Below are 27,168 nucleotides of genomic sequence, written 5' to 3'. Positions count from 1 at the left end.
CATATGAGTGGAAATTTTTTGAAAGGGACGTTGAACAATATACAATCAATCAATCATATACAAATACTTTTGTTTTGCCACCATATTTCATCTCGTTGTTAAAAAAAATACAACAGTCATAAAACAGTAACAGCTTTAATATTTCTGAGCAAAAGCATGGTTACATATAACAGTATCATTTGGTGAAAAGGCATGGCTACAAATAACAGTATCAATTGGTGAAAAGGAAGTGATTAGGCTTGGGGCCATATAACTTAAACGAGTTCACTTTCGATCCAAATTTCACTTTTATAAAAGGAACATATCGTGAAGTCAGAAATGAGCTCGAGATGTTGTGTGGACACGTGACATATTCTAAGACGTTATGCATACTGATGTCATCAAAGTAACGTCAAAATAAATAAGTTTGTTAACGTTATAATAATACGTAAAATGACAGAACAATTGGGAATTTGACCAGAAGTAGGTTTTTAAAACCCAAGTCAACAAACACTTTTGGTATCATTTCAAGAATTGAACACTTCTTTAGAAATTAAATAAAGATGAGAGTATACATACATCGTTATACATTAACGATTTCTGCCATTATGGGGATGTTTAAAGCATTAAAAAAAGGATATGTTTATCAAATGGACTCTCTTGACACTACAATGTACATTGGAAGCTGTTAATTTTAGCATGTATTTCACTTTTCCTTTGCCATTTTTTTCTGATTGACATCACCTTTTTTGGCCAAATTATAAATACAATATTTGGGGGGGGGGGGGGGGGATTTTGCTATTGTAACACTAACGTTTAATACAATTCACAAATTCAACTTGTTTGTTGTAAGATCTTTCTGAGACACATACATACTAAATCATACCAATCAATTATGAAAAAAGGTTCCAAAAATTCAAGTTGCATAAAATTTTCCGATACCAAATTTTGTATCTTGTGCCCAGCCATAGCTTGAAAGAGTAACATGCAAAACTTCATGATGACAACAGAGTCCTGCATAATGTGTATGAAATGCACAGAGTATATAACGTTAAAAGGACATCATTCTGAACTTGCAACAAAAGACTATATGGTTAAACCAACAAGATTAGTAATGTGCATAAATATAATTTAAAGAGTACAATAAAAACACCAAATAATTAAAACATGGATATTGCAGATATGTTGAAGTAATAATATGAACTCAGCAAATACTTCATTTTTCATAGATACTAGGAAATGGTGAAAAAACCTGGGCTTAACTCAAAAGATATTACATGACATAATTGCATGATAAATTAAGATCTTTACATGCTAAACTCCACATCATATGTCATATTAGCTCGAGGACTGATATGGGGCCACTTGGGCTGATATGACATTTGATATGGATCTAGCATGTGTTCTGTTTATCATATACATAAATATTGTACATGTATGCATACAGAATAGTGTTTTGAGGGGAATTTTGATCTGATACTGGGTCATAGAGCTGAATTTACATAACAGTATTCTATTTATCACATGTGGGTTAAATTTTTTCAGTTTTAAAAGTAAATAAATGTTCATTTTGTATATTCATTGCATGCACACATAATATACTTTATCTTTCTTTAAGATTTATAGTTGTTTCAAAATTTAATAAACTTGTTGACGAAATTAAGAACTCATCATATGTGCTCTTTTTTTGAGGAAGTACATGTATATAACAATTTCTGGACTGATATGCATTTTGTCAGCCGGTCTGATATGTGATGTGAGGTTCCAGACTGGTCATTGATACCAGCTATTGTGATAATATGTATCCCACAGTGCAGAATCAGTTTAATCATTACCAAGTATATGATAAATGCAATTAGAATATTCTTCAAATGATCATTTGAGATTGAGTTTAACCCAATTCACCGAGGGTGCAGTAAAACTACTAAAGCAAAGGAATACCAACATATATATGGACAGTGTGTTGTCTATGATTTAAATACTTCCTTATGAAGGAGCTTGTATAGGATTTCTCTCTGAAGACCAATATGATATGATAGCTTAACTAAAAACTGACCAGTCAGCAAGGGTCCAGCAAGTGTTACATTGTAGGAGGGGTCATTCAATACTTCAAGAACTTTTTTGACATGGTTTCCTATAATCTTGACCTATTGCAAATGATCTTAGGTACATGATGCAAGATGGTAAGCACAGTATAAAACTTCATTGCAGTCCAAAGTATATTGTAGGAGATTTTTGTGTTTTCCTTTTAACAATTAAACCCCCAAAACTGTGAGGCAATAAAATATCACATAAAGAGGGATGGACAGGAAGATTTCGTCTTTTCTTCCACATCTCAATCCTCATTCCTCCTCTATTTCTCCTTTCCCCTCCCCATCCCTTCACCTTGTCTGTACTAACATAAAGCATTTTTTGAGTTAATACAGGATATTTCTATGATACTGTATTGACAATCAAAGTCCTGTAATTCTAGATCTACACATGATGGTAAGCTAATGTGTAAAATTTCATTGCAGTCCGACGCCTACGATAAAAGAGATGGCAATAAAAGAAAATTGTGGCAAGATGAACCAGACAAACAGATTGAAAATACAAGGCTTCTTCAATGCTGGGCTCTTATAAAGCATATAATATACATGTAACAAACCTTTGGTAATTTCATTGTAAAGTTAAAATTCATAATGTGTTATCTAATACTACTTCTAGTTTTCGATCATATGCTGTCTAAGTACCTTAAAAAATTAGATTTCAAAATATACAAAACTTTAACTAAATATCTCAGTCAGAAGATTATTCTAATAACCTCATTCTAATGTGGCCATAATTTATGGCAATACCTTTGGCATGTGAAGTGGAAAACTTGAACAGATTATGGACGACAACTTATAATGCAATATCATATATAATTACCATTTTATACAGTGAAATTGAATTCCAACTGATTTAATAATCACATTTTCCCTACATATTTCTATTCCATAAATTTTGGATATGTATAGCCTTTTAAAAAAACTGGTGATTACCGGTACATGTATTTCTAAGAGCTACAAATTTATTCGAGGATAAAAAAAATAAATCAAAAGTGGCTATGAACCATGGAATTCATAAAATACTGATATAAGGCAGCATGAACCATCGTGAATACATAATATCCAGTATCCAATCAGTACAAGTACTCATACATTTTTCATCCCTTAAAAATATAGATTTTTCTTAAAAATACATTATCAAATAAAAAATTAAAAGAGTTCATAAGTATCAGTACAATGAATCATGGAAAATGAAATAAATGTGAATAACAGTCAGAAGTTTTGGCTTCAGAGAACAACATATTGGCATGACTAGACATTTGTGTTGGCAGACTGAACTCCATATTTGGACTTCGGGGTGAAATTTTTCTCACTAAGTTGGCCTAAGGCTTTCATGACTTTGTCAGGGAAGTGGTCACCCACCATTTCTGGACAGACTAGAATTTCTGTGAAATCTTTTGGATCTTTCCACTCGGCAAAATAGGATGGATCCTCAAAACATCTCCTACATTAAAAATCATGTGCAATAAATGTTATATAGGCTTCAAATTTCATAGGTACTCCTTCATGACAACCTTAACGAAATGTGTACAATATACTGATAAAAAAAAGAAACGCATAGTAGTAACTTTTTGCTGAATCTTCTCAAATAATTTTTTCACATGCTTTTTGGGGCCTAGAATAAATTGCCTTGTTACATCTAATACTATTGTCTACTGGATAGATATTCTATAGAATTTAAGGACAATAAAATGTGTTTTCATAAAATCCTAAAACAGTTTTTCTAACTCTCGATTAAGTTCCTAATGCACATGATTCAGGCAACAGTAGTCTATCAAAAGCACAGGTTCTTGATATTCATTTGTGTTGTCTTTAAATGTAATTGCTTTTTGAGAAATGCAGAATCTGATTGTTGCTTAATGCAACAATGCAATTAGACGACTGGAGACAGGTTTGTCAAAATTTGCAAAGTTGGATAAAACACCATATCTTGTCTTTGGAAGAGATATCAACAGCATGGTTCAACAAATGATTGTCATAGAGCAGGAAGACCAGGCGTGAAGTCAGCAGCACTTAATCCGATTGTGTCATCTTTGTCAACGATTCACAACAGCGTCATCTACAGTATCTGCCATTCCTGGGATTTGTAGAACGACTGGTCAGACTGTTAGCAATCGACTACGGGATGCTGGGATTTGCAGAACGACTGGTCAGACTGTTAGCAATCGACTACGGGATGCTGGGATTTGCAGAACGACTGGTCAGACTGTTAGCAATCGACTACGGGATGCTGGGATTACAGTGTGTAGACCTGTTTGTGGCATTGTTCTGATTCTGCAACATTGCCGGAACCAATCTCACTAGTCTCAGACTTATAGAGTATGGACCCTGTAATGCTGGCGGACAGTTTGGTTCAGTGACAAATCTCAAATTTTACTGCAGAGGCCTAGTAGAAGATTCAAAAGTGTATAGACGCCAAAATGAATGTTTTGCACAAAATTGCATCCAGGAGGCTGATCGGTTTGGAGGGGGAAGTGTTATGATGTGGGCAGTAATATCTTATACAGGTGGGGCAGCAGTGGTTCACATACAGGGTACTTTGATGACTCAACGGTATATTGATGAAGTCATACAGCTACACATGGTTTTAATAATGCAGCCTCCTGGAGCAGTATTCCAACACGACAACACCAGACCATATACTGCTCATCTAACGCATGATGTTCTGCAGACAAAATATCCAGGTTCTTGTTTGGCCATCCAAATCACCAGATTGAACCCTATCGAACATGCATGGGACGAACTGGATAGGCACATCCACCAAAGACAGCTGTAGCCTCAGACTCTGCAACAACTGGCGCAATCTCTGCAGTTAGAGTGGAACAACATCCCTAGACAGGTTTTTTTTAAAGACTTAATTGTGTCCATGGGAAGACATTGTCAGGCAGCCATTGGTGCTCGTGGAAGGTACACTAGATATTGAACTTGGATGACCTTGAACTGTTAACGACTAATTATCATTTGTGGTTGTGATATTTTGATTATTAACCAAGCATTTACATAATTTATGTTTTATCAATAAATCATTTATAAAGCATACTGTGTGTTTCTTTTTTTGATCAGCATACTTCTTACAGAACACAATCTTACTCCCCTGGATTTCATTTAACGGAAAAGCATTTCATATCAAGTATGATTTCACAATCAAAAGAGTAATACAAGCTCTCAATTATTCTATTTAACTTTTTTTGGGTGTGTTCTTTTTCCGGAATAAATAAAAAAAGTGTTTTGTTTGCAAATGTGAGATTTTAGAATGGGTTACCTGGTGATTTTATTTAAATTTCTTTTTTCTAATTGAAATGTTTCTTAAAGATTTTAGTTTTAGATTTAAAAGATATTAACAAATAATGTTTTTAATTTTCATAAATATGTTTTCATTTAAACAAGAGGCCCATGGACCTTAATGATCACCTTTAAGTATGCACATTTTTTATTCTTTAGAAATCATTGTGTTACCTGTGTGTTTTTTACACTTTGTACAAGATGATAGATATATTGGTATAATTATCATACACAATTGATAAATTAAACTATTCTTTTTTATAAGTGAGTAAGTTTTATAACATCACAGCGAAATGCAATTTTCTAATCAAGTTCTAAAAGGGCAATTGAATTTTTACAATTTTCAAAGAGCGCTCATAGCTCATTATATGTAATCACGTAAACAATTCGCCTGCTATATGTCCAGGAGTAAAGATTTTCTAAAACATAATGCAATATAATAAAATATTTTCGATGCATAATGTATATGACTAATCTACCCCTATCCTGTATCTGAAACCTGGGGTCATGGATTTCACAAATTTGGTAGAGGGCTCAATACCCATCAAAATTATGCAAACATTTTACCTCCTTCATTTGTCCATAAGTTGATGATGAATAACTAACTTAGCCCCACCCTAGGTCATAAAATCATAAAAGAAGATTTTCTAAGAGATAATGCATTTTCAATATACATGCATGACCAACTTAACCTTACTCTCGGGCATGAACCCTGGGCAAATGGGTCTTGAATTTCAGTTTTGGTATTGGGTTCATTGCTCATTATGACCATGCAAACAGTCTGACTGCTTGATGTCCAGGAGTAACAAAGAAGATTTTTGAAGATATACTGTATGTTCAATATATGACCAACTTAGCTCCAATCTGGGGCACGAACCCTGGTAATTAATTTCACAGTTTTGTTATAGGGCTCATTGCTTATTATAATCATGCTAATAGTTAGCCTTTCTACCAAACGCCATATTTTCAAGAACAATAACTTTATCATATTTTTAAAATTGAGAAGGGGTGGCCATTTTGCTAAAGAACAGAGATCAAAGCCAGTAAGTACTTAAATTTTTCATGATTAAGAAAAATAGCATGAGTGACACTGCAGATTCAAAGAAGCATTGGTCAGGTACCACTTCTCTGAATATGTGATGGTGTTATTTCATCAAATATTCATTGGATTCTTCCTTTATCAAATTTAATCTCCGACATGGCTTTGACAAGAAAGTTTTAAAAATGCATGTATCATAGAAATAAATCTACACATATACTTCAACTGGGCACATAAACTGTAGGTATATATTTTGCAAAAATGATGACTATGTTCTAAAGATACATGTACAAATTATGTATCCGCAGGTGTTTTGACAATATGGTTGTTGTCGATGTAAATGGGATTTATAGAACAGTTTACCTGTAATTATTAAGGATTTTATTTGCAGTAAATATAGCAAGCTTGCAATGTGACTGCCACACTCATAATGATGTCAATAACTATATAAATGTTCTTGAATTTTACCATTGAAAAATTATTATTTGGATTACTTCCCTTTCAACAATTTTGTAGAATTTTCCTTTTAATTTCAAATACAAGATACAATTAATGTTGATTTCTATTCTTGTATGCAGTGATATGATTGAAAAATATATCAAAAATATATTTTCTTTTTACTATTTTAAATTTCAGCTGGATATGTTATAAAAGTTTGACTTACTTGATGTCCAGGAGTAAAAAATTTTGAAGATTACAATAATTTTGAAGGTTTTTGCCACACCCCTCAGGCCCCAGGGAGGCAGGGTGCATGAAATTCCAAATTTTTGTTCCCTTTGACCCATAAATGTTATATACTAAAATTGGTTGAAATTGGTTCAGCCCTTCCAGAGAAGAACTGAAATTGGTCAAAAGTTTGCACCCAACGTACAAGGGACAGTGATGGGCAGATAAGCAAGAGGTCACCTGAGTCACTCAGGTGATCTAATAATTATCACATCTATCAGAGTCATTTAGGCATGGTTTTAGATATTCACATCATGTATCAAATCACAGTGAAATTTGGACTCTAAAATCTCTTATCTGCAAACAAAACATCTTTTTTAACATTTCAGAAAAAACACAAAATAAAATCATGAAAAATAATTGAAAGTTTGCATAGCTCTTTTCAATGGCGAAATCATATATGAACCCAGATGAATATAAATAACTTTGAAGTATTATATAGAACAGCTGTACACCTAGTTTACCTGTCAGTTTCCACTTCCTGCATATGTAGGATCTGTCCTGGGGGATACATGGGTGTGTGAGTGACCTTGTACTGCTCCCTAATTTCTATTGTGTGCTGAATTGCTTCCTGTAAAGAAAGCAACAGGCCATTGGTTCAAAATGCTCACCTGCTACAACTTACAAGACTGTTTTGTAGTTCATACAAGAGAGGGGTTAATACCTGTATATGGGTGACTTGCACACACTGTATCACATTTAGGATTTTACTGAAGCTCTTCATAGTAGTGAAATTCAAGAGAGCTTTTGACTCCCTGATTGAAATTGAATATTATTTTCCTATACTGTTAACCAACTTTTATTTCACGCTTTATCAGTGATGAACTAGTTAGTTCACAGCGACTAATTTTCGCGACTGAGATTATCTTAAATAAACACAAGAGACATTAATGGATTGGTTCGCGGCGAGAAATATTCGCAATGATTAGGTTCTCACTATTCTAGCAATAATTTCTTGTTCGTGAAAAAAAAACCTGGTTTACAGTATATTTAAAAAAGAAATGCTGTTGCTTTGGATAGAATAAGTTTGAGAGACAATTAGTCTAAGGGTAGCTTTTTTCAAGTAGAAAAATATTTTTTAAGCTAGAAATATGTCCATAGTATAAGAACATTTGGTCACAATTGTTCGGAAACGAAAAATAGGAATTCAGAAATGTGAGGACAAACTGGTCATGATGAAAAGTTTGGGTATAGTCATCATGCTTCTGCCAAGATGAATTAACTAAAACATGAAATCCTGAAATGTAAAGTCAAGGTCATATAAGAAGTCAAACTCTAGATGTCATGCTCTCACAATAATGTATTGTATGTGTGCTGAATTTAACGTAGGGTTCCTCCGCAGGTTATCAACAAATATGTTAAATGCAAAATTCAAAAATAAAAGACCAAGGTCACAATAAAGGTCAAGGTAATAATAGTTGTCCTGCTCTCATGAAAATGAATCTTAATTTTAAGTATTATAAAGGAATCTCCAAGATGTTACCCAAAAACAAGATAATCCAAAAATCTAGAAATATGAGGTCAAGGTCAGAGAAGGTTGGAGTCAGAAAATATGGATATAGTTGTTATGCTCATAACAAAATGTATTACACTAAAACAGAATAGAGAAACAAATGATGGAAGGACAGAGAACAGACATGAACAACACCATGATTAATAAAGTGCACCTCCTGTAAACATGATAATCACAGGAAATGTGTACTTATATGGAGCAATCCAATGCTTTATGGGTACCTCCAATATTTGTTGTGGGGGATTTGATGTGTCCTCATCCACTAGGATTCTTGTATCACTGACTGATGTCTGACTGTTATCCTTACAGCTACAGAACAGTTCCCACACTCCACGCATCAAAACTCTGTACTGTAACACAAAATACAAAAACAGTCATTAATAGAACAGTTCCCACACACCACACATCAGAACTCTGTTCTGTAACACAGAATACAAAAACAGTCACTAATAGAACAGTTCCCACACTCCACACATCAGAACTCTGTACTGTAACACAGAATACAAAAACAGTCACTAATAGAACAGTTCCCACACTCCACGCATCAAAACTCTGTACTGTAACACAGAATACAAAAACAGTCACTAATAGAACAGTTCCCACACACCACACATCAGAACTCTGTACTGTAACACAGAATACATAAACAGTCACTAATAGAACAGTTCCCACACTCCACGCATCAAAACTCTGTACTGTAACACAGAATACAAAAACAGTCATTAATAGAACAGTTCCCACACACCACACATCAGAACTCTGTACTGTAACACAGAATACAAAAACAGTCACTAATAGAACAGTTCCCACACTCCACGCATCAGAACTCTGTACTGTAACACAGAATACAAAAACAGTCATTAATGGAACAGTTCCCACACTCCACGCATCAGAACTCTGTACTGTAACACAGAATACAAAAACAATTATTAATAGAACAGTTCCCACACACAACACATCAGAACTCTGTACTGTAACACAGAATACAAAAACAGTCACTAATAGAACAGTTCCCACACTCCACGCATCAGAACTCTGTACTGTAACACAGAATACAAAAACAGTCACTAATAGAACAGTTCCCACACTCCACGCATCAGAACTCTGTACTGTAACACAGAATACAAAAACAGTCACTAATAGAACAGTTCCAACACTCCACACATCAGAACTCTGTACTGTAATACAGAATACAAAAACAGACATTAATGGAACAGTTCACACACTCCACACATCAGAACTCTGTACTGTAACACAGAATACAAAAACAGTCATTAATGGAACAGTTCCCACACTCCACACATCAGAACTCTGTACTGTAACACAGAATACAAAAACAGTCACTAATAGAACAGTTCCAACACTCCACACATCAGAACTCTGTACTGTAACACAGAATACAAAAACAGTCATTAATGGAACAGTTCCCACACTCCACACATCAGAACTCTGTACTGTAACACAGAATACAAAAACAGTCACTAATAGAACAGTTCCCACACTCCACACATCAGAACTCTGTACTGTAACACAGAATACAAAAACAGTCATTAATGGAACAGTTCCCACACTCCACACATCAGAACTCTGTACTGTAACACAGAATACAAAAACAGTTATTAATGGAACAGTTCCCACACTCAACACATCAGAACTCTGTACTGTAACACAGAATACAAAAACAGTCATTAATGGAACAGTTCCAACACTCCACACATCAGAACTCTGTACTGTAACACAGAATACAAAAACAGTCATTAATGGAACAGTTCCCACACTCAATACATCAGAACTCTGTACTGTAACACAGAATACAAAAACAGTCATTAATGGAACAGTTCCCACACTCCACACATCAGAACTCTGTACTGTAACACAGAATACAAAAACAGTCATTAATGGAACAGTTCCAACACTCCACACATCAGAACTCTGTACTGTAACACAGAATACAAAAACAGTCATTAATGGAACAGTTCCCACACTCCACACATCAGAACTCTGTACTGTAACACAGAATACAAAAACAGTCACTAATAGAACAGTTCCAACACTCCACACATCAGAACTCTGTACTGTAACACAGAATACAAAAACAGTCATTTATGGAACAGTTCCCACACTCCACACATCAGAACTCTGTACTGTAACACAGAATACAAAAACAGTCACTAATAGAACAGTTCCCACACTCCACACATCAGAACTCTGTACTGTAACACAGAATACAAAAACAGTCATTAATGGAACAGTTCCCACACTCCACACATCAGAACTCTGTACTGTAACACAGAATACAAAAACAGTTATTAATGGAACAGTTCCCACACTCAACACATCAGAACTCTGTACTGTAACACAGAATACAAAAACAGTCATTAATGGAACAGTTCCAACACTCCACACATCAGAACTCTGTACTGTAACACAGAATACAAAAACAGTCACTAATAGAGCAGTTCCAACACTCCACACATCAGAACTCTGTACTGTAACACAGAATACAAAAACAGTTATTAATGGAACAGTTCCCACACTCAATACATCAGAACTCTGTACTGTAACACAGAATACAAAAACAGTCATTAATGGAACAGTTCCCACACTCCACACATCAGAACTCTGTACTGTAACACAGAATACAAAAACAGTCATTAATGGAACAGTTCCCACACTCCACACATCAGAACTCTGTACTGTAACACAGAATACAAAAACAGTCATTAATGGAACAGCTCCCACACTCCACGCATCAGAACTCTGTACTGTAACACAGAATACAAAAAGTCATTAATGGAACAGTTCCCACACTCCACGCATCAGAACTCTGTACTGTAACACAGAATACAAAAACAGTCATTAATGGAACAGTTCCCACACTCCATGCATCAGAACTCTGTACTGTAACACAGAATACAACAAGAGGTACTGTGAGCAATGCTCACTAAGAATACCCCCCGCTTACCCCAATCTCCCAAAGGGTGTTGGTAATAGGTATAAACTACCTCTTTTCTGAGTGTAAAAAACAAATGGCATGACAAACCGAACCATATTGCTACTTCGATGTCCAGTGCGCGTGACCTTTGACCTTTTGACCCCAAAATCGATAGGGAACATCTTCATCCCATGGGTAGTCCATATGTTTGATATGGTGACTGTAGGTGGAAAGGATAATGCTTTAGAGCCCGGAAACCATATTGCTACTTCGATGTCCAGTGTGCTTGACCTTTGACTTTTTGACCCCAAAATCGATAGGGAACATCTTCATCCCATGGGTAGTCCATATATATGATATGGTGACGGTAGATGGAAAGGATAATGCTTTAGAGCCCGGAAACCATTGCGTCTACAGACAGACGGACGGACAGACAGACGGACAACCCGATTCCAGTATACCCCCCCACAACTTGTTGCGGGGGGTATAAAAACAGTCACTAATGGAACAGTTCCCACACTCCACACATCAGAACTCTGTACTGTAACACAGAATACAAAAACAGTCATTAATGGAACAGTTCACACACTCTACACATCAAAACTCTGTACTGTAACACAGAATACAAAAACAGTTATTAATGGAACAGTTCCCACACTCCATGCATCAGAACTCTGTACTGTAACACAGAATACAAAAACAGTCACTAATGGAACAGTTCCCACACTCCACGCATCAGAACTCTGTACTGTAACACAGAATACAAAAACAGTCATTAATGGAACAGTTCCCAAACTCCATGCATCAGAACTCTGTACTGTAACACAGAAAACAAAAACAGTCACTAATGGAACAGTTCACATACCCTGCATCAGATACTGTAACACAGAATACACATCACCATTACTGGAACATTTCACACAGTCCACACATCAACATTCTGCACCTTTATCAAACACCCCATGCATTAATTATGTTTTGTGCCACAACAAAGAACACACTCTGTCACAGTTTACACACTCCTAGCACCAAAACTCTCTACTGTTACAACTATACACATTGCCATTAATTGAACAGTTCACACAAGTTTCTTCTACATGTATATAAATCAAAGACAATGTAGTGTTACATATAAAATTATATTTGATAGTTTTTCATCAACTGAAGCATTCTGCACACAAAGTAATTTCGACTTTATAGCTTGTATTATCTGGAAAATAGTGACTGCTAAATGAAATGTTTCAAACATTTTAACTTGTTTCACCTTTACACTCCAAGCCTGTCACAAGCTTATGTGGGGTGTTTTTCTAAAGACCCAATTTTTTCACCCTATGGTTACCTAAGACCGCTTCAACCAAATGATACTGTCAGAAGAACAATGGACAAATTTTGATAAAAAAGATTGAGTTTTTGGCTCAGGTGAGCTAAAAATAATTTTCATTGATTGTGGTATACTCTGTATCCTTCAGGGTTTGGGATTGAAATTTGAAAAATGTTAACATTGCTATGGGGCTTACTAAAGGTACATGGCAGCACTCGCCATCAATCGTGGATTTAAATCATTATGAAAATAGGTTTTGAATAACTTGTATTGTATTGGGTCATAATTGATTCATAGCCTAATAACATAGAAGATATTCAATGGTTATTATTCAATAATCATTGACATGGTATGGAAATTTACCTAATTTGCCTTAAAATTGACCAAACCATTTGATGACATTGTGATGATGTAACATGTTATATGTATGTATATGTACATTTAAATGAGTGATTTACCTTTGGAACTTTGGAATTAACAATACATTGCAAAGTTTTTGCCTTTAAATCCTCCATAGAAACAAGGCCTAATCTCGGAATGAAGTCTCTCCCCAGTATCACAGAACATACAAAGTCTCGACAGAAGACACTTGCATTGTAGCTGAAACAAATAAATGGTAATCTGCACTAAAACAGATCTACAAATTATTTTAGGAAAATCCTTCTCATAAATCTTCTTTTCCTGTGAAAATTTCTTTTATGACTTTTCACTTTCAAGGGATAGTTATTCCAAGATCATACACAACTTGGATAATCCAATAGTCAATGTAACATTGACATCAAGAGTACTAACATCAAAACAGTGCCATGAATGGCTCCCGGGATTGGACTGTAGACATTACCTAGAGCCTTACCTCAAGAGATCTCAGTAATTCCTCATGATATAAATACTGTATACAAAGAAAGTTTGGCCACATTTGCCTACACACATTGAAAAACGACCTAAACCCATGTTAGACTTGTCCAAAGCTATTTATTCCTTGCTCAGAACAATATGTAATAGAGACAATTGAAATTAAACCTAGTTTTAAATTCGCCAGCTTAAAGACCCAAAAAAAAACACCGTACGGTTGCTCCACGGATCACTGAATGTGGGCGGAGCTTATCCATGGTCAATGTTATTTACCTGGAATTTACCTGGCCAAGAGATCCGTTGTTGTGTATATTTTTATGATATACACTGGAAATTTCTCAGGTTATTACAAATTATGCTTAGTGTCTTGATTTTTTCACCAAAAAAAATTAAATTTCTACCTACATGCATACCGCATTTCTATTTCCCGTAAACCTTTAAACTTTGTCATATTTATGTATTGCGAATGACAGGTTTAGCCCATTTCTAAACCTTTGCTTTTTAAAACTTCTAATTAAATTGTTATATATCGTATATAAATAATTTCCTAAATATAATATTACCCGGCGTTTCCGGGCACTTCCTGGTGTCCTGGGAGTTCGCGGTGTCGTGGGTGTAGTAGGTAAAATATCCATGTTTCGAGAGAATGAATAAATCCAAGTAGATCTGTGTACATGTACAACCAAATGAAGAATGATCAAGATACCCCTCAATATGGGCCGTCTGTAGGGTTTCTGTAGCTGTAGTGTTTGCGTAATGGTGGTATCCCAAACAGAAGCTGACACGAAGTCTACCCCCCCCCCCCTCCTCTCTCTCTCTCTCTCTTTAGGGTTTCTGTGGACGTAGTGTTTGTGTAACGATGGCATCCCAAACAGAAGCTGACACGAAGTCTACACCCCTGCCTCTCTCTCTCTCTCTCTCTAATTAGGGTTTCTGTGGACGTAGTGTTTGTGTAACGATGGTATCCCAAACAGAAGCTGACACATAGCTAGTCTACCCCCCCTTTCTCTCTCTCCCTTACTCTCTCAATCATTGACTAAATGAGTAATTATTGTCATACGTATGCAACACTATTGCCATGCCATATTATTTCATCTATATTATTGCTACAGTTTTACACATCTCTCTCTCTCTCTCTCTCTTTATAAATATAAAACCATGATAAATTATGAATAGCTCAATAACTCTCTCTCTCTCTCTCTCTCTCTCTCTCTCTCTCTCTCTCTCTCTCTCTATCTTTATAAATATAAAACCGGGATAAATTATAAATAGAAATATTTCAATAACTCTCTCTCTCTCAATATAAAGCCGTGATAAATTATAAATAGAAATATCTCAGTAACTCTCTCTCTCTCTCTCTCTCTCTCTCTCTCTCTCAATATAAAGCCCTGATAAATTATAAATAGAAATATTTCAATAACTTATTTATGCTTTTTTACTATTGTTTGATTTCTGATAGTGTAATTTATAATCCATGTGGCATCTCAAACAGAAGCATTTTTTTTTAACTACTGTAACAGTTTTACGCATGGCCAATATAACCATTATACATGTTGATGTGCTTCGCCAATAAAGAATAACTTATGTTTGTTTGGTTTTTTTTTGGTTTTTTTTTTTTTATTATTGTTTGATTTCTGATTGTTTAATCTATAATACATGTATAAAGATGGAGAGAGAAAATACGATGATAAATTGCATTGTATAGGGGACGTTAGAAATTAAAATATTCTAGGTGCGAGTCAATGCTATCAAAACTTAGGTATACTGGGGCTTTCCCCAAGATCTGAAGAATGCTGGTCATCATTAGCCATGATTGTTATCAAAACATCTTTCTCAGGTAGCTGTAGACCATGGTCTCTGCAAATGTCAATCAACCAAAGCTCTATTGTTAAAAGTTTGATTGACCAGTGGCTTATCATTGATTGCAACACAGGTAAAATTTGGGGGCGTTAACTTAAAGTTGGGTCTTTAAGGGTAAGGGTGCAATTAGGAAAAAAGAATCGCCTATAAACAGTAGTACAGAATTGATTAATTAAGGTCTAGAACTTAATGCTTCTTTACCAGACTACATAAATTACCTAGAATCCTACTTAATGGGACTTCAATGATTCTACAGAGATCAGTAAAGTATATGATTCCTTAGGATAGGACTATAGGAATTACATGTATCTAAAATCCTACTTAAAAATACCTCAGTGAGTCCTCAAGATTGGAAAATAAAAATTACAAGAAATTATCTAGAATTTCACCTAAGAGATCCAGTGCTTCCAAGCAAAAGACTACAATTTTTTTTTTTTACCAAAAATTCCACCAAGCAATTGTTTAGATGCATACTTATAGAGACACAATGATTCCTTAGGATTGAATGGGGAAATTACCTAAAATCCTACATCAAGAAACCTCAACAGTTCCTACTACAGAAATTACCTAAAATCCTGCATCAAGAAACCTCAACAGTTCCTACCACAGAAATTACCTAAAATCCTACATCAAGAAACCTCAACAGTTCCTACCACAGAAATTACCTAAAATCCTACATCAAGAAACCTCAACAGTTCCTACCACAGAAATTACCTAAAATCCTGCATCAAGAAACCTCAACAGTTCCTACCACAGAAATTACCTAAAATCCTACATCAAGAAACCTCAACAGTTCCTACTACAGAAATTACCTAAAATCCTGCATCAAGAAACCTCAACAGTTCCTACCACAGAAATTACCTAAAATCCTGCATCAAGAAACTTCAACAGTTCCTACCACAGAAATTACCTAAAATCCTGCATCAAGAAACCTCAACAGTTCCTACCACAGAAATTACCTAAAATCCTACATCAAGAAACCTCAACAGTTCCTACCACAGAAATTACCTAAAATCCTGCATCAAGAAACCTCAACAGTTCCTACTACAGAAATTACCTAAAATCCTGCATCAAGAAACCTCAACAGTTCCTACTACAGAAATTACCTAAAATCCTGCATCAAGAAACCTCAACAGTTCCTACTACAGAAATTACCTAAAATCCTGCATCAAGAAACCTCAACAGTTCCTACTACAGAAATTACCTAAAATCCTGCATCAAGAAACCTCAACAGTTCCTACTACAGAAATTACCTAAAATCCTGCATCAAGAAACCTCAACAGTTCCTACTACAGAAATTACCTAAAATCCTGCATCAAGAAACCTCAACAGTTCCTACTACAGAAATTACCTAAAATCCTGCATCAAGAAACCTCAACAGTTCCTACTACAGAAATTACCTAAAATCCTGCATCAAGAAACCTCAACAGTTCCTACTACAGAAATTACCTAAAATCCTGCATCAAGAAACCTCAACAGTTCCTACTACAGAAATTACCTAAAATCCTGCATCAAGAAACCTCAACAGTTCCTACTACAGAAATTACCTAAAATCCTGCATCAAGAAACCTCAACAGTTCCTACTACAGAAATTACCTAAAATCCTACATCAAGAAACCTCAACAGTTCCTACTACAGAAATTACATAGAATCCTACATCAAGAAACCTCAACAGTTCCTACTACAGAAATTACATAGAATTCTACATCAAGAAACCTCAACAGTTCCTACTACAGAAATTACCTAAAATCCTACATCAAGAAACCTCAACAGTTCCTACTACAGAAATTACCTAAAATTCTACATCAAAAAACCTCAACAGTTCCTACTACAGAAATTACCTAAAATCCTGCATCAAGAAACCTCAACAGTTCCTACAACAGAAATTACCTAAAATCCTACATCAAGAAACCTCAACAGTTCCTACTACAGAAATTACCTAAAATCCTGCATCAAGAAACCTCAACAGTTCCTACTACAGAAATTACCTAAAATCCTGCATCAAGAAACCTCAACAGTTCCTACTACAGAAATTACCTAAAATCCTGCATCAAGAAACCTCAACAGTTCCTACTACAGAAATTACCTAAAATCCTGCATCAAGAAACCTCAACAGTTCCTACTACAGAAATTACCTAAAATCCTGCATCAAGAAACCTCAACAGTTCCTACCACAGAAATTACCTAAAATCCTGCATCAAGAAACCTCAACAGTTCCTACTACAGAAATTACCTAAAATCCTGCATCAAGAAACCTCAACAGTTCCTACCACAGAAATTACCTAAAATCCTGCATCAAGAAACCTCAACAGTTCCTACTACAGAAATTACCTAAAATCCTGCATCAAGAAACCTCAACAGTTCCTACTACAGAAATTACCTAAAATCCTGCATCAAGAAACCTCAACAGTTCCTACTACAGAAATTACCTAAAATCCTGCATCAAGAAACCTCAACAGTTCCTACTACAGAAATTACCTAAAATCCTGCATCAAGAAACCTCAACAGTTCCTACTACAGAAATTACCTAAAATCCTGCATCAAGAAACCTCAACAGTTCCTACTACAGAAATTACCTAAAATCCTGCATCAAGAAACCTCAACAGTTCCTACTACAGAAATTACCTAAAATCCTGCATCAAGAAACCTCAACAGTTCCTACTACAGAAATTACCTAAAATCCTGCATCAAGGGACTTCAATGGTTCTAAAGGGACTACAGAAATTTGATACTTGAATCCTACCTAAATAGGACTCAATTACTCCTCAGGATTGGACTACAGAAATTACCTGCATCAAATGACCCAGTGATTCCTTAGGATCGAACAAAAAATTTTTCCTAGATTCTTACCTCAACAGACCTCCAGGTGGAGAAAAAGCGAAGCAACGCACATCTGGATATTCGGATTTCAGTAGTAGAGCCAACATAGCCGCAGCACCAGCCCCTAAACTATGGCCACATATCATCAGTCCAGCTCCCTGTAAAGTAGATAATATATCTACAAGTACAATGCAGTGATATAATTACAGTGAAGCCTAGTTAATCTGGAAATTTTGGTTCCAAGCAAAATACTAAAAGTGAAACATGCACTGTACATGCACTTGCAAATATTTATTCGATCTGCTTCAACTTTAATACATTTTTTATAGATATTTTGTAATTACTGATGTTGATTTCTATGTGACAGAACTGTTTGTTATAATAAACTACTACTGCTTTAACTCGGCCTGATGCACTCAGTTTGCTGTGCTGATAAATGATCAGAGCTCAAGATAAAATTGAATCACAGATTCATGCACATGCAATTCTATTGTCATACATGGTACTTCATAAGAACAAATTAATACTTTCATCTCTAGTGTAACCATTTAACATGAAATTTTGAACAGGTGATTAATGTATGACACAAAGGGTGTGGGGGGTCTATTTTTTTTAATACCTGTATAACTTAAAATTACAACACTCTGATATTTGAAAATGCAAAATTCAGTGCAGTTACAGTTACTAGGTAATCAAGGACCAAGATGAATAAAGCTGGCAGATAAAGGTCCGTGTCATGATCTGACCTGAACTTGTTGGAATGCTGTCTCCAGTATGCCTTTGGTTTGTAGTTGTTCCTTGATGTATTTAGCAGCCTGTAGTATGCCTCTGTGTCCCTTAGCATTCTCTAACATCTCCAGGGGGTCATTCTCTGCTGACATATCTGTCACAGCATCCTGTCCAACACAAATACATGTAACACAGGCTCAACACAGATGGGGTGGGGGTGGGGGTGGGGTGGGGGTGAAAACATTTCAATGTAATTCAAGGAACATGTTTTCATGTACCTAAAGACCGTTCTACAAAATGTCAAGTTAATTTGAACTTTATAAGGTTTTAATTTCACATTAAATCTAAAGGGTGGACTATTCCAGAGTATCAATTACTGTGAGATAACAAAAATTGATACTGTATAGAGTTATTTTATTTACCTTCAATGACAAAGTTCCCCTGATTGACACTACCACTGTCTGATGAGCTCTGTCGATTGCTACATAAAATGGGATTTGATAAATCTACAAAATAATAGGTATGTTATGAAATAATAACTTGGTAATGTAAGACACTGTATGTTTTACTTTAGTATTTTAGGAAAAGAAAATTTGAACAATTTTGAAAAAATTATGGAAATTGGACTAATACTGACTTCACAATCAGTTTTTGTAAAAATGGGTTTTTCAAATTCATTTTTTCACTGTATTTTTTCAAAATATATAATGAAAAAATGAAATGATGACTCAGTTGTGGACATATATATACTAGGAGGATGACAGCATTTTTATAAAGATATTTCATTTAATACAAAGAAATAAAATAAATTCTAATATGGTTATGGGTGACCTTTTCATGTGAAAATGCAAGACAATATGCAATATCAGACCCATTGAATGTTCTGTGAAAACTATATAATTCAGTAGTGGATCTAGGAAGGGGGGGGGGGGGGGGGGAGGTGACAGGGGTTGCACTCATGGAAACCTGATGTGGCACTCATAGACTTGGCACAAATTTGTCTCTTTTCAGTTTCAGTGTCCAAGTTTTCCAAAATTTAGAGTCTCTTGGGAAAAGCAACATACTTATTCCTGTTCTGATTTCACATTGCACTTCAAAGCAGTGCATTGTACCATAACTGCAGGATCTTTCAATGTACACACTGTAAATTTGGTCTTTCGCTGCAGTCAAAATCGATCTCAGATGATGTTATAAGCTATGGGCTTATGTCACTAGACAATTATCGATTGCTCAAGTAAAAGTTCAGCAGCACTATGCAAATCATGGTATAAGAATTTTGGCAAAACGGCCATGTAAATCATGCTTAGTGATTTTTGGCAAAACTGCAATGGAATTATCGCTCCTAGTGTAGTTAGTGGTGCTACGTGTCCCGGTCCAAGTGATATCTTCCGCATCATTGTAAACACTTGTGAAACAATAAAGTTATACTGTTTTAGGTGAACTTTGAGTTAAATATGCCAAGTAATAGATTTGACACAAATCAAATCCTGGATTTTAAAACATACATTAAACCCATCAAAATGTTCCAATATTTGGACCCCATTGAGGATCTGGGTTTAGAATAGGACCTCAGTAACCTTGTTTGTTGTAAGAGGTGACTACACGAATAAGACCGTAAAAACCGAGGCTCCGTGTCACAGCAGGTGTGGCAGGACAAAGATCCCTCCCAGCTTAAAGGTCGTAAGCACTGAGCATAGTCTTAAATTTTGCAGCCCCTCACCAGTAATGGTGACGTCTCCATATGAAAGAAAAATTCTCCAGCTGGACATTAAACAATAGTTGTATACAACCAACCAACCAATATTTGGATCACATGACTATGATGAGCGCTCACAATCCTTTTGTTTTTAAAAGATTCATTAAAGGTGAAACCATGAATCTTTAAGAAACACAAGTGCAGGGGCGTAGCTTGCCGTTGATAACATGTGAAGCACAACTAGTATATCTCAAGGGGTCTAGGGGCTGCCATAGGCCCACAGCTGGTCCAGGATGGTGCCCTGGTTGAGGGGTGGGGGTGGGGGTGAGGCAGGCAGAAAATTACCTGTTGATGAGTTCTCTCCTCCGACCTGAGATTCTCACATTTCTTTTTCTTAATTCGTTTTTAAACTAAACTAAACTTATTAAACCATACCTGTAGTTCTTCATTATAATTTCTTTTGCAAAGCCAATTGTACCGATTGAAAACATAAGCAAAGAAAGAAATTGTTAAACTTTACTGTCATTAACTTGCATCAAATGTAAACAAGATGTTCTTGGACCGGAACAAGTATCGCCACCTAGCAGGAAACAGATGAATGCAACTCACTACCATCTCTCATTAAATCACAAGTGACAGACAGACATTCTTATGGATAAAACTCAAAATCAAAATTACAGGAAAATCACCGTACTTGACCTTTAAAGAAAATGTTGATTTAATGTTCTACACATAACACTGTATGTCAAGTCTAGCCCCACCCTAGAGTCAGAACCTCTACCCTGTGGATCATAAAATTTATAATTTTGATTGACACATTACTGCTCTACATGACTATCCATTTACATGTAGTTTTTCTTACAGATGTTTGGTTGTAGAGAAGAAGATTTTTAAAAATTAGTCAATTTATGGCAGTTTTAGTTTTGCCCCGCAACTAAGGCCCCATGGGTGCAGGAATTCTGGATTTTTAATTTATGTCCCAAAGACTCTTCATAACAAATTTGAAACAATTAGATGGGTAGTTAACTCAGTACATGTAGTAACTCAGACAGGTGACCTAAAAATGTAATTGTTTACAGATGACGATGCCACCACAGCTGGCAGATGGAGGATAGATGCCTAGTGATGGCAATAGCTCACATTTGCCTTCAGCCAAATGGAGGCAACTACTTAAATAAGCTACCTGTAAGTGCTGGTAGTTACAATGTAATGTAGGAAAGGCTTCCAAAGAAGGTAGAAGTTTGGGTCAATGGCATTCACAGAATCAGCATTTCCAACATTACTGGATTGAAGTTTCTGGCCAAGGATTAAAAGGTAATCAACTGACTGACCTTGTTATGGAAACTGACATAGGGAAGGTCACTATCTGCTATTCTGATCTGACGCCGAATGGCTGCCGTGTGACACTGACAACAGTTGTCATCGATGACCTCTCCTCCATCAAAGCATGCCTGACATCTAAAACAAGAAAATATAATGAACAACAGCATCCTTGTAAATCCAACTTTTTCTCATCCATAATATTATTCAACGAAACAATTACATTATCATTGGAAGATGCCTCACATCTAGGCACAATTACTACTGCTTTAAAACTCAGTTTTTAAAAATGTTCAATGGACTTAAACATCATCATGATTATAGATAAGATATATTGAACTCTGATAAGGAAGTTTTGTCATTCCTGCTAACCAATTAGGATTCCTACCTACACGCCCCACAAAGTCGACAAAGTCCTGTTGCCAGGTAACTGTACATATACATTGGCCATCCATAGCTGCCTGCTGCATATTTCATGAAGTGGTGCATGTTATTGGTAGTCATCCATGGGGCAGGTCCGCAGGGGCTGTCACCACTACCCCCTACTGGCTTTATACTAAATGACAACAGATTAACCTGATAACATCATCACATATACATAGGGGAGATATAAACAACGAAACCAAGGGGATGAATAATATTCAATATCACTTGTCTTTATATACGGATATCAGTTTTTGAGGCTGACCCTGTAGAGGGTTTTGCGAATGTGTTGTAAGATTTGCCAGTGTTGGTGAGTTTTTCCTGCTCCTTCTGCACCAGTATAAGACCAGCGGCAATGTCAGTGGCTACCAAGTCCAGATCCTGAAAATAAAGGAGATAGTGGGGCTCAATCAAGAAGATGGTTTGAGTTTAAATGTCTCCGTAACTTATGGATTAAAAAAAAAACCCAAATGTAATCATGATAAGAGTGAAAACTTTATAACTGTAGACAAGTGCAAATTGATTATTTTTATATTAATTTCCAATTTTGTCAGAACGTGATTGTCTTGGTATTTTTCGGATGTAGTTATAGTGCAGACGAGGGCTGACATCATTCTTACTTTACGCTGCAGCATAGACCACACCACTACTCTGCCTTTTTCTTTATACCATGTTATACTATTAAGAACCTTTGCTGTTATACAGGTGTGTATATTATGTACATTTGCTACTTGTTACTTAGTCTGCAATAATGTAAATTATGATGATTGTGCATTTAATTGAATTCCATGATTATATAATTTACCTTTCAGCTATAGTTATTCATAACGATATGAATGTCAATGTCACAACTTTATTTTGAGTTGCAATGTAATGAAAACAACCTCGTGGAATATTGTATGTAGTATTCCGGAACGATTGTTTCCTCAGTTCGGAATTAGGTCGAGGTTCTGATTTTAGTGGGCGATATCAGTTACCTGTTTGTTTGTTTACCGATTAGTTGTTTTCATTTGAACACCATAAGAGGTAATTGAATGCATTAACTGCATGAATAAGACTTCACAAAATGTAAATACTTATGATCTTCTTTACATTTTTATGTAATCTTTGTTCTTAATAATAAGGGAGTAGCTTGTCTTGTAAACATTGACTTGTGACCCCCATATGATATATCAGTTTGATGGTGATTATGTTGATGGATAAGTCTATTACTTTTCTTGGCTGTATACATGTAGAGGTCTGCTTGTTGGTAGCGACTATGTATATTATTGATTTGAAACAGTCAAGTTAGGTCTTAGGACGATTGTATATCATAAGAGTCAGTATCTGTGTCATGTTAAGTTGACTAGTTTGAGTGTATTGGTGTTTACACTTTATCATGAGTACATAATAGTATTATGTGTTATATTTAGTGTTACTCTCACTATATATACCTGCATATGACTCTCGTGCTGAGTGGTTTGACCAAAGGTTGTGTGCACACATTACTTAAATAAACTACATGTATTACTGTAGGTTACTTTATTACATCACCAACCAACCATCATTCGATATACCTTTGTACATAATTCATAATTCTTGTTTACTGATTTGTACTTTGTTCTTTACAGATCACTGCTGCCTTTTGGCATAATAAATTAAAGAAACGGACAAAAGTCTTGTCACTTGGCTACATAACCTTATGCACTAGATACATATTCTATATTTGTTTCTCAAGATAAAGATTATGCAAACCTGAAAGAAATCTGCTAAAAGTTTACTGATATCATCAAATGCATCCTTGCTCTGCTCATCTCCCAGTATACAACAACATAAAAATCTGCATCTGAAATGTTTGCAAAACATATAAAATTAATTTTATGATAATCAAAATATTCTTATTAAAATTGCAGGTTATCCAGTTCTGAGGTTGTAATAGAGCTGCTTCAATGTAATTGATGAGCAATCATACAAGCATGGTGCGAAACCTCACCTCTTTTCCCATGTCTGTTTTGCTGCAATCATAGCACCCTCAAAAAACTGAGACCTTTCATCACTCTGTAAGTCACTGGAAGCTCTTGATTTGACATGCGTCTTCCCCAATGGGTCAAACACAATTGCTATCCCTATGATGACAAGCACTCCTAATATCCACCCTGTGATGACAGCTCCCTGTATTGTCTTTACAACAAACTCCTGGCAATTGCTGGACCGAAGGAAAGACCAGTATGTTCCTAGAATGTTCCAGACAATTTCTGGAATTGTGATAACGAGTTTTATATATAGCAATTTGGCTAGCTTTTTTCTTGGTTTTGCTCTCATCATAGTGCCCTGCATACTGACATATACTATGCTCGCACAGATTAGAATTGTCACACATAGCAGAACTATCACACCAATGTAATAGGTCTGCAACAGACTACCATCTACGCAATGGAAGATTGCATCACTGTGTACACTGTATACAATGGTTATGGCTATCAACCTGAAAACATAAAGTAATTATACAGTATCAACAATAAATATTAAGTAAGTTTAGTAATTGACTTTGCTTGAAAGACAGGCTAATACCTCCATTAATTTGACAAAGTGAAAGTGTAAATTCAAACTGTTTTTATTGAATTACTAGAATATTCATTACACACACATACACTAACATATATATTTTCTAAAATACACATGTAAATATCATTGCATTGAACAAAGGGTTGAGGAAAGACCCATGCTTTGAAAAATAAAACATAAAGTAAATAATTAAAATATTCATGCACTGCTCTTATTCAAAATGTGTACCAAAGAATAACAAGAAAATGAGTAAAGTTGATGGATGATTCCTGAACTGCATCTAACCAATGAACTACTGCATATGATGAATGACTAGCACAATGATCAATAACTATTCAAATATTGTTAAAATGAAGGTTTGTTTTTTATGTAAGGTATATGTTGAGTGACCTTGATCTTTACAAAATGACCTTGAGTGACCTTTGTCTGAAAGTGGTTTGCCTACTTATTTATGTGATGTATGATCATTAAAACCTGTTCAGAAACTGTTGAAATAAGGAATTTTTTCATCATATAAGGTATATATGCTCTGATTGATTTTAACCTTTTAAAAATGACCTTGAGAGACCTCGGTTCAAAAGATCAAAAGCTGTTGAAATATTGTTGAAATGAATTTTTTTTCATATACAAGGTATATATTCTAAGTGACCTTGACCTTCATAAAATGACCTTGAGTGACTTGTCTGAAAGTCATTTACCTGTTACTTATTTGTGTGATATATGATCAATACCTGTTCAAAAAATGTTGAAATAAGGAACTTTTTCCTTATAGGTAAGATATATGTTCTGAATGACATTTCCTTTTCCAAAATGACCTTGGTCCATAAGTACCCTGTCCCAAGGAATATTTGTGATCAATTATGATTAATTTCTGAAAAAAGGTTTAGGGAGATCTGGGAATTTTTTTATCAAAAACTGTTGAAATAAGGAACTTTTTAAAAAATGTTCTGAGTGACCATGACCTTTCCAAATGTTCCTTGAGAGATCTTGGTTCACAAGTCCTTATTGGAAGGAACATTTATGATCAATTATATAAATTTCTGATGAAAGGTTTAAGAGATATGAGCTCGATAGATGGACGGACAAAACAGCAATTGTATGTTACCCCGAAATGTTTTGGGGAACATCAAAAATATAAATATACATGTAACTGTAGGGGAAACAGGGTAAAGGAGATGGGAGGGAGGTTGAAGATATGGAAGGGTGGGGAGAGGAAAGCATTAAGTGATGAGGGTGAAAGAACTTGGAGAGAGATGAGAAGAGAGAGAGAGAGAGAGAGAGAGAGAGAGAGAGAGAGAGAGAGAGAGAGAGAGAGAGAGAGGAGAGAGAGAGAGAAGAGAGTAGAGGTAAAAGGAAGGTGGAGAAGAAAGAAAGAGGGAGTGGAAAAGGATAGAGATGGGAGTGGAAGGAGAGAGGAAATGGAAGAGGCAAGAAAACAGAGCCTTGAGAGGAAGAGACAGGAGAAATAGAAGTTGAAGGAGGAAAGATTGTGAGAAAACAGCAGTGTGAAAGAAGGGAGAGATATGAGAGAAATACGGAAAAGGAGGCGGAGGGAAGGGAGGGAAAAGAGTGTATAAACAGTGGGAAATAGGAGAAGAGGAAAAGGAGGGCAAGAAGGGAGCAGGAAGAGACAATCTGACACTAAAGTAGCATGCAGACCTATATAGGTCTGTACTTTAGTCAGATTGAGGAAGAGGTATCTATACTTTTAAATACCTCTGTCCAACTTCCACCGTAATAATAAAACACACACACAATTTCAAGCACCGAGTATATAAATCAAATTCTAGGCTAATAAAAAGAAATTAAAAAAACGATTTATAAGAATGATTGCATTTACGATTTTTACCAGACTGTCCGTAAAAATATCTCTAGAAGCCCTGGAAAAACGAAATCATCCGACCCTATCCCCCATCTTCTGTTAAATGCGATCAGTCCAGGCATTGTCAAAATCTGAAATGTCGGTTTTTAAACATGTTAGGCTACCTGGTCACCACCATACACATCTCCACCAAATGACAACAAAGCATTTATCTCCC

The 27,168-nt window shown here is 35.6% G+C and overlaps 1 protein-coding gene across 3 annotated transcripts; it reads right to left on the bottom strand.

Moving 5' to 3' along the window:
- Positions 1–119: 119 nt before the first annotated feature.
- LOC125669513 (diacylglycerol lipase-beta-like) lies at positions 120–27,157 on the bottom strand. 3 transcript variants are annotated; one of them, XM_056161905.1, is made up of 13 exons: positions 26,979–27,157; positions 24,558–25,049; positions 24,320–24,410; positions 22,851–22,966; positions 22,551–22,718; positions 22,174–22,300; positions 19,569–19,652; positions 19,164–19,313; positions 18,448–18,575; positions 13,344–13,485; positions 8,851–8,979; positions 7,581–7,687; positions 120–3,513 (listed from the first exon to the last, which is right to left on the bottom strand). In XM_056161905.1, the coding sequence occupies exons 1-13, from the start codon at positions 27,071–27,073 to the stop codon at positions 3,321–3,323; spliced, it is 2,022 nt and encodes a 673-aa protein (XP_056017880.1). In that variant the 5' UTR covers positions 27,074–27,157; the 3' UTR covers positions 120–3,320. The 3 variants fall into 3 exon arrangements, with proteins under 3 accessions (XP_056017880.1, XP_056017881.1, XP_056017882.1); XM_056161906.1 differs by lacking the exons at positions 120–3,513; positions 7,581–7,687; positions 8,851–8,979 and adding an exon at positions 9,268–9,324 and having other exon boundaries at positions 26,979–27,118; XM_056161907.1 differs by lacking the exons at positions 120–3,513; positions 7,581–7,687; positions 8,851–8,979 and adding an exon at positions 11,925–12,174 and having other exon boundaries at positions 26,979–27,118.
- Between the last annotated feature and the right edge of the window lie 11 nt (positions 27,158–27,168).

This window comes from Ostrea edulis, chromosome 4 (assembly GCF_947568905.1).
Source record: "Ostrea edulis chromosome 4, xbOstEdul1.1, whole genome shotgun sequence".
NCBI lineage: Eukaryota > Metazoa > Mollusca > Bivalvia > Ostreida > Ostreidae > Ostrea > Ostrea edulis.
Note: the sequence above shows the minus strand (reverse complement) of the source record. Positions and strands in the feature narration are given on the sequence as shown.